The sequence below is a fragment of the Bos grunniens genome, chromosome 10 (assembly GCF_055505025.1).
Source record: "Bos grunniens cultivar Pamir isolate PY7600 chromosome 10, Bosgru_T2T1.0, whole genome shotgun sequence".
Classification (NCBI taxonomy): Eukaryota; Metazoa; Chordata; class Mammalia; order Artiodactyla; family Bovidae; genus Bos; species Bos grunniens.
The window spans coordinates 55,985,903-56,001,633 of record NC_141174.1 but is presented as its reverse complement, the minus strand read 5'-3'; the positions used below and the strand labels follow the sequence as shown (position 1 = coordinate 56,001,633).

At 45.5% G+C, this 15,731-nt stretch overlaps 1 protein-coding gene across 40 annotated transcripts in view; it reads right to left on the bottom strand.

The window, feature by feature from the left end:
* The window catches only part of TLN2 (talin 2), a 496,882-nt gene that overhangs the window by 149,333 nt on the left and 331,818 nt on the right, over positions 1-15,731 (bottom strand). For all 40 annotated transcript variants that reach the window (XM_086321322.1, XM_086321364.1, XM_086321363.1 and 37 more), the window contains 7 exons: positions 14,998-15,099; positions 13,912-13,988; positions 10,989-11,169; positions 9,974-10,087; positions 6,895-7,003; positions 5,937-6,145; positions 3,783-3,881 (listed from right to left, as the gene is read on the bottom strand). In XM_086321322.1, coding sequence (XP_086177448.1) covers positions 3,783-3,881; positions 5,937-6,145; positions 6,895-7,003; positions 9,974-10,087; positions 10,989-11,169; positions 13,912-13,988; positions 14,998-15,099 — 891 coding nt within the window. The remainder of the gene's footprint in view (positions 1-3,782; positions 3,882-5,936; positions 6,146-6,894; positions 7,004-9,973; positions 10,088-10,988; positions 11,170-13,911; positions 13,989-14,997; positions 15,100-15,731) is intronic.

Here is a 15,731-nt window from a genome sequence, read left to right as displayed (position 1 = left end):
AGAAAATAGTTATTTATATTTTCCCAGTCATCCATCAGAGCTGGAAAATAAAGCACTTAAATATTTTATGAAAATTCCATTCGACCTTTTTCCTTCAGTACTTTAGAATAACACTTTTTCCACTTATTTTACTGAAATGTCAAGTTAGTCTGAAAGCTAATTAAGGAAGGAGACTTAATCCTAATACTACAGTCTCCTATACTATAAGTAGCATAGGTTTCAATATAAAATAGGTTAATTTGAAGGAAGGGCTTTTTTTTTTTTTTTTTAGGGCTTTTGTTTTAACCATTGATTCACATTTGTGCATTTAAACAACACTCAGAATCTTGACAACACCTCCTGAGTATGTGGTAGATCCAGCTGAAAATATACACTGAGTGGTAGGAAGGATGAAATTCATGGCCCGCCATGTCATCATGCTCCACTGTGACTTGAAAATTTATCTTTTGGATCTCTACTTTGCACAAGGATCCAAGCTGTTATCAGAAATTCAGCCACATCTTGGCCTCCAGAGGGCAACGTTGAACATGCATGGCTAGGACCTCCAGCTCAATAGCTCATGAATTCTCTGAACATAAGTTATCCTCAGTGTTCTGTAGCCTTCTAGATGGAGATAAATTATTATGAAAAGTGGAAAGGGAGCCTATATAAATAAACCAGTCTCAAGAAGACCTCACCAATGATGCAAAGCACTCTGAGCCTTTAAAGATCAGTTTATGTTGCAGGTCAACATAAAGGCTTCCTGCCTGCAGGCTGGAGAATCCTTTGACTCCCCCATCAGGTCTGTCATCATTCTGTGACCTGAAGAATCACCACTGCTACATTTAATGCACTTCTTGGCTTTTAATATTGAAGGTCATTTATTTTGTTTGGAAATGCCTTCCCAAACATATAGGCCAATTTTATTTTCAACCAGCATGTCAAGGCTTTCTCCCAGAGGAAATGTGGTCAGAAGTCTTTATTAATTCATCAGATAATGAAAAGCACTTTTGATTCTGAATGCAAAAGGCACCCACAGAGTCTTTACAACAAGATATTTTATGAGAAGATATACTGGAAAGAGTGTTCTGCCTGTACAATTTTATACAGAGCAAAGACTATATGTTTATTGTTGCTGCCACTCTTTGCGACCCTATGAACTGTAGCTTGCCAGGCTCCTCTGTCCATGGGATTTCCCAGGCAAGAATACTGGAGTGCGTTGCCATTTCCTTCTCCAAGGGATCTTCTTGACCCAGGGATTGAACCCATGTCTCCCACATGGCAGGAGGGTGCTTTACCACTGAGCCACTTGGAAAGCCCAAGACCATATATGTTATGCAGGCAAATCAGAAACCCATGCATCCACCAAGTAAGGAGATTTTAAAATGGACAATAACAAAGCAGTCAGAAAAGGGCAGTTTGATCCAGTCTTTCTTAGGTTTCTGGTGTTTACTCGATGTCCAAGGAGAAGTCATAGCCTGTGCTGCCAAGAGGTGAAGAGGCCTTTGGGATCCGACTGGCACTCATCTGCCACAGAACTTCTAGAAATTGATCCCAACACAGCCTGCAAAGCTATGGTTCTTGGCCTTCTATCTCAATGCTTAGTGAAAGCAAAATTTGAAAGTCACAAATTATTATCAAGATTTTTAAAAGCAGTCTTCCAAAATGTGTCAAAGTATTCCTTCCCTTGAAAGGAATCCATCTTCTCACCCAGAGACCAAGATTTGGTCATGGTTTTGTTAGACTGATTTAAAAATCCTGATTCTCCTACTAATTTTGTCCACCCCCCCGCTCACAAAAAATACAGTTAGAAAAAGAACATGATCCTGTGGCTATAGTTGCTGACAAGGCCCTTGTCAAACTTTTCAACAAGACCACTATTATGCAGCTCATGTAGAATAAACCTTTGTTAACTCTGGGAACATGCAGTACACTGAAAACTCAAGAAAAAGCTCCAAGATAGGATCTCAAGAACTGGAAAACCAAGAGAGTAAGAAATCCAATGTCAGTAAGCCAGGGGTTACCCACAACTGGAGGAGACTGTAGGATGACCTTACTGCACTGGTGTTTACCTAGAGACCTTACAGAAACAGGAAACATTCAAGCCAGGTCTTTCCTGTTAAGAAAACCACCATGGGACACTATCCTGAACTTGAACCTGCTTCTCTAGCCCATCTGAATAGAAGCAGACATTGGAGGCAGAGTTTATATTTACACGTGATGGAAACAGTTTGTCAAAGAATAAAAGGGGAAAAATCTATTAAAAAAAAAAAAAACCAAGAACCCACATGGATATATGAGATGCTTTAAGAAAGAGCTGTGACTTCCCTCTCAACTATTCCCAGACATTAGAAAATAAGTTGACTGCTTCAGGATAATTAAGCCTAGTAAACCAACGGATGAATCTCATATTTAACCAATTTCTAAGTAGGTACCTACTTACAAAGAACTACTTGCTCTAATACAAAATCCATAGGACAACACATGTGTTTGGGGATCTAATCAAGGGGAAGGAAGGATGAGGACATAATTAGCTTGGCTTTAGCAGGTTGTATTTATGTGGTCTACAGTTAGTTCTGTTTACAGTTATTACTGGCCACGCTAGCACAGAAATGGCTTCCAGGAATACCCCTACCACCCATTCTGTGTCTCAGCCTCCCTGATCACATGAATGTTCATGCACTGAATGTTCAAGCCTTAATGCAGGATCTGAACGAGTCCTGTGTCCCCAGCACCCCAGGAATGTGGAAAGTAGAGGAGAAGGGGCATGTTTAATGTATCCACAACATACATGATCATATCTTAGAGTAACTAATGCATCTCAAGGTGATGAAATCCAGTAGTTCTAGATGAAATAGCAAGCAAAATTGCCCCCCTTGAGGCAACTGGAATGCTAATAGAAAGCTGGATGATTTTATTCTAAATTCTACAGAAATTTCAAACACTGAACCTGCCATAGGATTTAGAAAAGGGTACCTTCCTGAAAACCTGGACTGCAGCAGTTTAATGAGAACGTATTTGTATGTTACTTGTAAAATTAAGACTTAGGAGGAGGAGGAAGAGGAATGAAAGGCATCTGCCCATAAGTATGTGAGAAGAGGAGTTCATCTGGCCTGAAGATCCCCAGCAGGAGGCCTCCCCACCCCATTTGCGGGGGCTGGGAATGGAGGCAGACAAGTTGAGATCTTGTCTGAGCTGGCAGTGCATCCAGCCAGCTGCAGACAGTGGCTACAGCTGGTCCCCAGAGGATATGTCTTTGGTATTGAAAAAAAGGGGGGGTGGGTGACAAAAGGGACTTCTCTGCCACACTTGTGGTTCTGAATATGACACAGACACATTCAAAGCTCTCAACACAATGGAATGCTTGTGCTATGTGGGAGCAGAGTGTATGGGAGTGCGTGTGTTTTCACTATTACATGTGGACTCAAGAATGATGCAATTCAAAACTGCCCCAAATAGATAAAACAAGACTGGCCATGAGTGGATAATTGTAGAGTTGGGTGGTTGATATAAGGATGGTTGTGACATTATTCCTTCCATGTTTGTGTTTAAAGAAAGGGCAGCATGCTGACTAGTGAGAACAGCTAAGCAGATGTTTCAATGTGGTGATGTATGGTGTAAGTGAATTGAGTTTTTCAATTAAAATTTTTTTTCGTTAACACATAAAAGATTACACTCTAAGATAATCCACCTTCACCCTTCTCTTGTCAGTTCAAGGAAGACTCCGTTTTTCATTACCTTCTCCCTGCTTGGGTCTAAGACCATCACTTAGGGTCCAAGATTATGGACTGCAAATATCTTACCTGGAATCGCTCGTCGGTCTCATTCTCTCCGATCTGCCGCAGAAGATCCCCGCTGGCTTGTCCTATGCTTCCAGCGGCGGTCAAAACTGTCTGTCGAGGCTACAAACACAGAGCACATCTTAGTGGGAAAGAGAATGCACTGCCTCCCCAGCAGCATCAGACAGGGCAGCGCAGGAAGAGGAGTCCTACAGGCTGGCTTCCTCCTGCAGCCCAATAAACTCTGGAACTGTCTGCCAGACAGGAGACATACATGTGCTTGTGGAATCTGTGCAAGGAACTACCATTGCTCAAAACCAGCAATGTCTGAATAGATTTGAAACGATCAATTAACAAGCCTCATTCAACTGGCAGGAAATTAGGGTACAGATTTGTATTCCCTTTACATGTGTATTTGTCATGTGTGTGTTAGTTTCTCAGGTTACATCTAATCAAGTAGCCTTGGGTGGGGGAAGGGAGGCTTCCTTCTAAGAGCCTGTTGTTGTTCAGTCGCTCAGTCATGTCCAGCTCTTTGCAACCCCATGGACTGCAGGATGCCAAGCTTCCCTGTCCCTCATCATCTTCCAGAGTTTGCCCAAGTTCATGTCCATTGCATCGGTGATGCCATCCAGCCATCTCATCCTTTGACATCCTCCTCTTCTGCCCTCAATCTTTCCTAGCATAAGGGACTTTTCCAAAGAGTTGGCTGTTCACATCAGATAACCAAAATACTGGAGTTTTTGCTTCAGCATCAGTCCTTCCAATGAGTATTCAGGGTTGATCTCCCTTAAGACTGACTGGTTTGATCTCCTTGCTATCCAGGAGACCTTCAGGAACCTTCTCCAGCATCAGAGTTGGAAGGCATCGATTCTTTGGTGCTCTGCCTTCTTTATAGTCCAGATCTCACAACCACATGGGACTACTAGGAAGACCATAGTCTTAACTATATGGACTTTTGTCAGCAGAGTAAAGCTTCAATTAAGGCGTTCAGTCATGTCTGACTCTTTGTGACCACATGAACCACAGCACGCCAGGCCTCCCTGTCCATCACCAACTCCCGGAGTTCACCCAAACTCATGTGCATTGAGCTGGTGATGCCAATCAACCATCTCATCCTCTGTCGTCCCCTTCTCCTCCTGCCCCCAGTCCCTGCCAGCATCAGGATCTTTTCCAATGAGTCAACTCTTCGCATGACGTGGCTAAAGTATTGGCGTTTCAGCCTTAGCTTCAGTCCTTCCAGTGAACACCCAGGACTGGTCTCCTTTAGGATGGACTGGTTGGATCTCCTTGCAGTCCAAGGGACTTGCAAGAGTCTTCTCCAGTACCACATTTCAAAAGCATCAATTCTTCGGTGCTCAGCTTTCTTCACAGTCCAACTTTCACATCCATACATGACCACTGAAAAAACCATAGCCTTGACTAGACGGACCTTTGTTGGCAAAGTAATGTCTCTGCTTTTCAATGCTATCTAGGTTGGTCATAACTTTTCCCTCCAAGGAGTAAGCATCTTTTAATTTCATGGCTGCAATCACCATCTGCAGTGGTTTTGGAGCCCCCCCAAAATAAAGTCTGACACTGTTTCCACTGTTTCCCCATTTCCCATGAAGTGATGCGACCAGATGCCATGATCTTAGTTTTCTGAATGTTGAGCTTTAAGCCAACTTTTTCACTCTCCTCTTTTACTTTCATCTTCACTTTCTGCCATAGGGTGGTGCCATCTGCATAGCTGAGGTTATTGATATTTCTCCCAGCAATCTTGATTCCAGCTTGTGCTTCTTCCAGTCCAGCGTTTCTCATGATGTACTCTGCATATAAGTTAAATAAGCAGGGTGACAGTATACAGCCTTGATGTACTCCGTGTAATGCTTAGCCAGTATCAAAGGCTGCACCATAGCTTCTGCACACAGTTCAGCAACCCCAAACCTTGCAGTGTGGTAACGTGAGCCACTGGGATGGAAGGAGCAGCTAGGGAAGCAAGAGTCCCATGGGTCTCAAAGGCTGCATCTACCTCATCAGAGCTTGAGTGACTTTGAGGGAGAATGGATCCATGTATATACATGGCTGAGTCCCCTCACTGTCCACTGGAAACTACCACAACATTGTTAATTGTTTATACCCCAACACAAAATAAAAAGTTAAAAAAAAGAACCTTGAGTGACTGCTCACCCCAAAGCTCACCTCTCCAGAAGTTGGCTGCACAGCTTTCAGCAAATCTGACACAGCCCCGGCGAGGGTCCTCGCGGCTCTGAGCAAGTCCTCCCCACTGCCCACCTCGTCATCCATGAGGGCTGCTAGCAGCTTCACGCCCTTGGACATCTCCGTCAGGTTGGAAGAAATGGTGGTGATGGCGCATCCCACGGCAGTGTAGTCGGTGTCCGCAGGATCACCTGGGACAGAGAAGGATTGACACCATCAGAGAAGGGCAGTGAAGGCTGCAGAGAGCCCAGGGTAACACGAGACAGGGGGTGACACTGGCAGCAGACCCCCACCCGCTTGCGACATCCTGCAAGAGTCAGGCATCTCGTCTCCCCATCTCCAAGGCTGCTCTTCATGAGGTCCTTTCACCCTGAGGTCTCACACTTTGAGATTCTGAGTGTGAACACCTTTAAAACTAGCATCTCACAGTCCTTTTCAGAAGGCCTCTCCAAGGTCAGCAGCTTGGAGAGGTCAACTCTGTCCCTGAAACACTGCAAGGCTGCTTGGTGATGCCAAGATCGTCCCTGGCTCTCACTTGACAATGCGAGGCTGAGAGCCATGCAATCCAGAGAAGACCACAGTTAGACAAGATGGAGGAAGGCACCCGTGACGGCTAGTCATACAAAACCATTTTGAGACTGTAAGCTCTCAGAAGGCAGAAACTGGCCTCAATAAACTTTGAAGTATGTCCAGCAGCTTGATGGACAATGAGCTGAGTAAGTGCTTTTCACTGAGGGTGCATGATATAGTCACAAAGGCAAGAGAGGTTCCCCGCATTTCTCCTGGGTCAGGTGGAGAAAATGCTTGAAGCATTGTGAGGGCCTAAAAATAGGCTCTTCTCTCAGAATAGGAAAAATCTGTTGCTTCAATCAAAGACTAAGAACTTCTTTTTTTTTTTTGAACAAAACCACAATACACCACAAATCCCTCAAGGACTCACCGGCTGTGAGGTTAACAACTGACGCGGTTCCAGCTGTGATGGCATCAACTTGAGAGTGGATTTCGTGTTTGGATTCATCCACTTTATTCTGAACCCACACCCTGGACGCCTGCAAAACCAGATAACTGCATGACACAATCGCTGCGCAGGGTTACCCAGGAAACCAGAGAAGCCGTGCCATAAAATGAGACCAGCATTCTGACCACACTCCTCTCACTGGGCCGGCACCTGTGAGGCCCTTACGTCATCTTTAACAATGTCCTTAACAGGTCTCTTGCTCATTCATTCATGCCACATGGAATGAAAATTCTCAATGCTTCTTACTCGGGCTACCTTTTATTTAAGATTTTGGAGACAAAACTCTCTATGGTTTTACATAGGTAAATCCAGTTAAAAAAAATGGAGATAATTAGTATCTTATAATAATACTGCCCAGTGGCACCAACGTGCATGCTCAGTCATGTCTGACTCCTTCTGACCCCATGGGCTATAGCCTTCCAGGCTCCACTGTCCATGGGATTTCACAGGCAAGAAAACTCGAGTGGGTTGCCACTTCCTACTCAATGGGATCCTTCCAACTCAGGGATTGAACTGCATCTCCTGTGTCTACTGCAGTGGCGGGCAGATTTATTACCACCGAGTCACCTGGGAAACCCACTGGCAGTAACTGTTGCTAATTTTCAACTTCATTTTTTTAGAGAATGGAGTGAGAATCAGGGTATTTTAGCTGAGAGTCTTCTCTCAGTGTAGCAACTGTCTTTTATGACATGAATATCATGCTGATGTGCACCTTTACTGGCAGGATTTTGAGGGGTGGTCTTCAGGACTCCTGCTCTGGATCCATAATATGTCATATGACATTGAGCAAACTTCACTCAGTTCCTGTGCCTAAATTTCTTCTACTGTAAAAACTCAGTGGTCTTTTGAAACCTTTCTAGTTCTTATACTTTATGCTCATGTGACTCTTAGCAAATTCTGCTTTTGGCCATTTCTGGTCTTAGCCAATGAGTGCTTATACTGGCAATGGTGATCCCATGGTAATAGATGGTTCTGGTCTCCTTCCCCAAATAGTCCCCAAATATTAATCTTGGTTCAGAGTATGTCTAGCACTAAAATATTTTATATATTAATTCTTCAAAAGTTGGTGAAGCAAGAATATTAAGTCCAGATATTTAAAAACTCCCTCTCCCAACTATGCTGGATATGGGAGGCTGCCATATGTATTTTCAGTCTCAAGTTCCTGAAAGCAAAATACTTAACAACTTCAGAGACTTGAGACAAACAGCTTTGAGGATGCTGCACCCTTCAGGTTTACAGGTACACAAATGAAAAACACATTGAGCAGAGAGAACTTGGAGGCAGCTGTCCTGACTGGATGAGACGAGGCTACAAACTGTGTCTTCGTTCTGCCCCTGTGATGTCCAGGCAGTACTACAGCCATGGTTTCCAACCCTGGCTGCATATGAGAATCACAAAGAGATAAAACACCATGGAAACCCAGGCCCCACCTCCAGCAACACTGATCTGCTTGGTCTGACCTGGGCCCTAGGCTTTGTCCTTTAAGCCTTTCAGGTGATTCTAATGTGCAAAGCGGGACAGAGAATGACAATGGTAGCCGGTGCTTGGCAAACTTCCCTGTGTACACAAAACAGCTGGGAACTAAAACATAGATTCTGATTCAGAAGGGCGGAGGCAGGCCTAAGATTCTGTACCTCTCACAAGATCCTAGGTGCTGTCAAGGCTGCTGGCCTGGGGATCACAATTTAAACAGCAAGGGACTAGATGATTTCATGCAATGGCAGCTATGGGAAGGCAGTTAAACGCCCTGCCTCACTGAAAAGTTCAGTAGTACGAACCCAGCAGTTCACAAAGCATGGTTCCCAGACAAGCAGTAGCACCTGAGAACTTGCTGGAAATGCAAATTCTCCAGCCTCACCCCAGACCAACTGAGTCAGAAAAAATGGGGGAGGGGCCCACTTTTAGCCTCTGGATGACTCTGAGGTTTGCTCGAGTGTGAGAACCACTGGGATTAACAACAAATCCAGCTAATACTCACTGGGCTCACACTGTGTTAGGTGCGGGGCTAAGAACTTTGTGAAGTGAAAGTGAAAGGTGCTCAGTCGACTCTTTGTGACGCCATGGACTATACAGTGAGAACAGTATAGAGAACAGTACAGAGACTATACAGTCCATGGAATTCTCCAGGCCAGAAAACTGGAGTGAGCAGCTGTTCCCTTCTCCAGGGGATCTTTCCAACCCAGGGATCGAATCCAGGTCTCCCACATTGCAGGCAGATTCTTTACCAGCTGAGCCACAAGGGAAGCCCACACACAAGGGAAGAACTTTTTTTCATGATTGTGTTGTCAACCCTCACAACAGCCCTTCTCAGGGATAACAAAGTGGACCTTAGAGAAAGTTGCCCAGAAGACATAGCCACTGAGCCGTAGGCCTGGAATGTGGGCCCCACTTGAGTCTAAGTTCTTAGCCTAAAGGGGTACTGCCAATAGCCCGTAGCATTTTATGATTCTTTCTTCCTGTGCTAAGTGCTAAATTGCTTCAGTCATGTCCAACTCTTTGTGACCCTATGGACTATAGCCCTCCAGGCACCTCAGTCCATGGGAATCTCTAGGCAAGAATACTGGAGTGGGGATCTTCCCAACCCAGGGATCAAATCAGTATCTTTTATGTCTCCTGCATTGCAGGCGGGTTCTTTACCACTAGTACCCTCTTCCTTGGGTGCAGCTTAAAGACAGGGACTCCATCTCTTAAAAAAAATATGGATTGGCACCTCACCCAGCTGGAGACAGAGATTCACCTCACTGAATCTAGCCAGAGCACAGAATCCCATTTTCTGTGAGGGCAGAGACATCAAATAAAAATGCTGAACTTCCCTGGTGGTCTAGTGGCTGACTCCACGCTCCCAAGGCTGGGGGCCTGGGTTCAATCTTGGTCAGGGAAACAGATCCCACAGGCCACAACTAAAGATCCCATGTGCTGCAATTAAGACTGGCACAGCCAAATAAATAAATATTAAAAAAAAGAAAATATTCTTAAAAAAAAAGTGCTGAATGACCCTCACCATATCCTGGCCGAGAGGTGGCAGGGCGTCGAGCTCGCTGAGGTCATCCTGGGCCTGCTGGACAGCATGCATGCTCGTGTTGATGGTCCCCATGAGGGCCTGCTGGGCTGAGGTCTGCAAAGGTAGGTAACACAGGGATCACACCATGCTCCTGGCCTGGCAACAGAGCCTCTACGTAAGCAAGGAAATTGGATCTGGGATCAAGACACAGCGGTCCAGAGTACCTCTCAACAAACTGCCTGAACCACCTCCTATTTCAACTGGGGCTGGAAATAGGTATTGTGACACATGAATAGAATACTAAATAGGGGTGTTTGCAATAGAGTGATTATAATCAGCAGAGTGTAGAGAGTGTAATTAGCTGACAAGAAGGCTCAGAAAGAGTCCCCTGCTGGGAGCTCAGGGGCCCCAACCCTTGAGTATTCAGAACAGAAGTTCCCCTGCACAGGAATCATGTGGGTGTTAGATTTGAATTCTTGGTAAGTAAATAAAGATTTCACCCAAACCTACAATACAGTCAACATGCTTCTTCACTCAAATCACTTCTGGGCTTTCAGGCTCTTCTGCTTTCAAAAAGTTCTTGTCCCAAAGCATGAGATTCCAGAGAGACTCAGGCAGATGAGCACAGTGCAAGAAACCAATGATGTGCTCGGGGGGTGTGTGGAGTGGAACGGACTTGGACTAGTTCTGAGCCTCTCTGAGGGGTACTGGGCTGATGAGCAAGTGGGCAAGCAGGGTCCTAGCCCTCACTCACAAACCACATGGAGAGGCCATTGGCTCTTGTCCAGCCCTTGAGGACACCTGTAGTCCTAGACAGAGCACTGCCAGAGCCACCCATTTAAAAGAAAACACACTGGGAATTGGGCATTTGGGACTGCAGAGCTGAAGAGCCAGGGTGCAGACAGGAAGTAGCAAGTGTGGGGATAACACACACAACCCATCACCAGGCTGGTATCGCTCCCTGGACACCAGGGCAGCCTAGTGATGCACAGGGCAGGGCCCCCGGGAGCCTCACCAGCGGGGGCATGTGACCGCGGTGCATCTGCCCAACCATGACCTGCTGCTGTGGGGAGGGCATGCTGCCAACATTGAAGGTCTCAGGCCCGCTGGAGCCAGAGCGCATTACCGCTGGCAGGGCCACCGAACCATGTTCCACCTTCCCGGTGCGATTGAACTGCTGCTGCAGGATGGTGGACCTGCGGGGAACAGAAGCTTTGGTCACTGCGAGGTGGCCGCTCACATGGAGTGTCAATGCGCCTGATACCACAGGTGTTAGCAGTGTTCATGCTGCATGCTATGACAACCAGTTTAAAAGAGGCAAATATAGACAGGATCATGAATGAGGTAACAGCACTCAAATGCTCAGCAAAACCCTGAGATGAATGAATCCTTTGATATAATCAGTACTGTAATTAATTACTGGCTTTATGCTATTAGCTGTTCAGAAAGACACAGAAAGCAATGACGTTCTAGGCCTAAGTGAATGTTCTGGATACAGTGATGTAGTATTTGGTAAATTCTACCTGAAATAGCATTCATTCAACACAAATCTACTGCATGCCAGGTTCTATTCTAAGCCCTGGGGACAGAGATCAGTAATCCTTAGTTTGAAGGAAGAAATGTGGAAATGAACTTCACATCTCCCTCAGCTTAGCTCTCCTTTCCCAGGTGGAAAGCCACTGACCACAGAGGATGTTTCAACACCTGTGGAGCCTTGATGACTGGCTGACCTTGGTACCTCGTCCAAATGATGTCAACTTAAGTCTGGGAAGACTCCCAGAGCATCTAGTAAAAAAAAATTTCAAGTTTTTACCTCTTTATATTTTCCTGGAATGAGAGGTGAGTGCCAAGGACTTTGAGCACATGAGGGTAAGACTCTGATAACCCAGAGGACAAACCCACAGGGAATGTGGGAGAGTCTGTGTTGCGGGGTGGGGAGGGAGTGGGGCAGGGTTGGTGAGTAGCTGTGTTAAGGCATAGGAGCCTCTGTCCCAGGATTCTGGAACCATCACAGTGTACTTCCTGTTGCCCAGGGCAAAGGTTGTGAGTCAAGTTAGGGTACCAATCGACAGGTATCCATGGAGGGACATTAGCATCTGCAGAGGAACTGGCACTAGAGAGGGTGTATCTAAGGCTCCTCTCAGAGCTCAGCTACATTCCAAGATCTCAGCCAATGTCTAATTCAGGGAGAAGTGAAAGATCTCGTGATGAGGATCTCCCTGGACTGTGATGCCCTCTGCAGTGGGGAGGGGCTGCAGTGGTGCCAGGCAGGGGAGGGTCCCAGCACTCAGAGCACAGACACTTACTGAGCTTCTCCTAGGAGAAGTTCAAGTGCAGTGGAATCCTGTGAAGCGCACAGTTGACCCTATTAGGAAGCACTAGCTTACTAACATTCATCTGATGGTCATTAATAACTCCAAGAAATCAAGTCTTTTGCCAGAGGGTACCAAACAGCACTTGAAATGCAGTACATCAAATTTGGTTCCAAGTTGTATACTGCTGCTGCTACTGCTGCTAAGTCACTTCAGTCGTGTCTGACTCTGTGCGACCCCAGAGACGGCAGCCCACCAGGCTGCCCCGTCCCTGGGATTCTCCAGGCAAGAACACTGGAGTGGGTTGCCATTTCCTTCTCCAATGCATGAAAGTGAAAAGTGAAAGTGAAGTTGCTCAGTCGTGTCTGACTCTTAGCAACCCCATGGACTGCAGCCCACCAGGCTCCTCCATCCATGGGATTTTCCAGGCAAAAGTACTGGAGTGGGGTGCCACTGCCTTCTCCAAAGTTGTATACTAATAGGGGACAAATAGAGAAACACTTTCAAGGGGATTACGATGCAAACTGTGAGAAAGTGGTACACAGCAGCCAAGGTGGAGAAACAGTGACTACGACTGGGCAAGTTCAAGATGCTGCCCTAGGACAGCGCCCTAGAGGAGATGTCGCAGACCTGAATCCGAGTCCTGGCTCGGCCCCAGGTGTACATCTCAACTGACCTCCAGGAGCTTCAGATTCCTCATCCACGGTCTGAGGATGACAAGATCTAGCCTACCTCTGCCACGGGGGATGTTGCTGGGATCAAGTAAGACAGCAAGATGGACACACACAGTATAGACAAGAAAAAATGTCACTACAATGCTCCATGAACATCAGGGAGTGGGCGAACAGGCTTCTCAACAGGTCTTGCCTATTCCTAAATTTTAATAAGTCTCAGTTTCCTCATTCACAAAACGGGGCTAAATTGAGACTGCTCTAAATTTAAAATAATGATAAAAATAGCAAATATGTATTACAATCAAGAGATTGCTTAATGTGCTTTATTTGTTTTATAAGCATTATTAAGAACTCAAGCATCGAAATCAACTTATGAGGTAGTACTATCAATCATTATTCATGAAGGAGACAGAGAAAACTTATAACGCCCCCAGGGCCACACATTGAAAAACAGACCCCAGATTGAAACCTAGTAACTCTGGCTCCAGAGTCCCTGTTTTTACCATTTCCTTTTGCTACCTCATGACATGTGTATCAAGCATGGCAGTAACTAGCGTCTCATAAACAAAAATTCCCCTACTGGGTAGGTCCCTAGCCCAAAAGATACAGAACTGAACTCACTCTCCAGGCTTTGATGATAATGATGCAGTTTATGAGATTTAAATCAGAAATTCAAAGTGGGACATGAAGGCTTACCATGTCTAAAGATGGAATTAAGTACCACATGGTCTTCCGTGTCTCCCTGAAATCCCCAGCCGCCCTCACCCCAACAGGACACCCTCAACAGTGATGACAATGGTCTGGGGACCACACTTTGAGAAGCAAGACTCATCTATCTCATCCATTATCACCTCCTCCACGTGAAGGACTTCAGGCAACCGGCCCAGAGTTGGCCTAGGAAACCTGCCCATGCTGGGAGAAGGCAGTTATCCCTGATCTTAAATACACTTACTTTTTAGGGGAGACAGATTCTTCTAACATAGTTGACTCCTCATCGCCCTCCAGTCCAAATCTATCTTTACTTTGTTTCTGAGGTAAAACAAGACAAACATGAAAGTTAGCAGGTCTTGACGCAAGATCCTTTTAAGGAGGCCTTTTAAAATGAGCCACATAAGCAGGTACATTAAGGTTGATCCCAAATTCCTTGTATGGGATATTTAATAAGTGATAGGTGAATAAAATTAATAGTTATAATGAAAAAGAAATGTAATATTTAATATATATATATAGTGCCTTTTGTATATATTATTGCACAGACAATTTCATATAGTTAAAATTAAGACACTAATACTCTACTGCTGCTGCTGCTGCTAAGTCGCTTCAGTCGTGTCCGACTCTGTGTGACCCCATAGACAGCAGCCCACCAGGCTCCCCCATCCCTGGGATTCTCCAGGCAAGAACACTGGAGTGGGTTGCCATTTCCTTCTCCAATGCAGGAAAGTGAAAAGTGAAAGTGAAGTCACTCAGTCGTGTGTGACTCTTAGCGACCCCATGGACTGCAGCCTACCAGGCTCCTCCATCCATGGGATTTTCCAGGCAAGAGTACTGGAGTGGGGTGCCATTGCCTTCTCCGAATACTCTACTAGAACTTGGCTATTTCAGCGGGTGGTATCTTGAAACCTTAGGAAAGGTTATTTTATGTACCACTATGGCATATAACACCCTCCCCCTCATTAAAACTGGATGAGAGAGAAAGAAAAAAAATGGAAGTAAATCTTTAGGCCCTCAACCCAGTTTCTAGAGAGGAAAACGTAACAACTACCTAGAGAGGAAGATGCTGAGGGGTGAGCTAGGCTCATTCATTAGCTAAATGATACACTTGCTCACTACCTGGCAGTCAATGACACAAATGTGAGCTGCAGCAAAATCAGAAATGGATACGCGGTCAAAGACTGCACACTCAAGCAATCTTAATGCTAAAGATTCCATTAGCGCATCAAGTACTTTACATGAGCTTTTTATTTTCCAGGTAGCTATACCATCTAAACTGAGACTTTTAAATAAAGAAGTGCTGTCTAATCTGCACAGTATGAAATACCTTTTTGAGGATGATGTCAATGTAGCCTGCAATCAGCTGGGATATTTGCTCTCCTTCAGTGGTCTGTACAGAGTAGTAGCTTTCCTGATACTCCCCAAAATCCTAGGGGGGAAAAACTCACGTTAGAAGAAATACAGTCACATCACCAGTTTCAAAGGTGAGGGGGTCCAATCTTGGAACAAGTTCTGGCATAGATTCACTGTTCTTGCTCATCTCCCCTAAATACAACACCCTAAAATGTATTCAACAAACAATGGTAGGGCTCTGAAACCTGGAAAGTTGTATTGACTGGTGACCTCAGTATTCGAGGCACCACAATCTGATGAGTTCTCGAGTTTTATTTTATATCCCACATTTCCAAGGCTGGGTGCTGGAGAGGCCTGAAACTTGGAACCTCCAACAGGAAGGTTATAAAAGTCTGTTCTCTCTGGCCAAGGGACCAGGAGATGGGAAGCCCAACAAAGACCTAATTGGGAGCCTCAAGCAGCTTCACAACTGAGTTGCTGATGGGTGGCTGCAAAGTAGTGAAAGCCTGGCCATCCCAGGCCCTTCTCCACAACCCAGGCAGGCAGGTGGTCTGATCGCTCTGCAGCAGTGGCCACAGTGAAGCCCTGTGTCTCCCTCCCCTCCACTCACCTTCTGTGTTCCTAAGAAAGGTCACCTGTTAATAGTAGGTGGCCATAGGAATTACTTTATTCCCTCATAGACAGCACTAGCAGGCTTTGAGCAGGAAC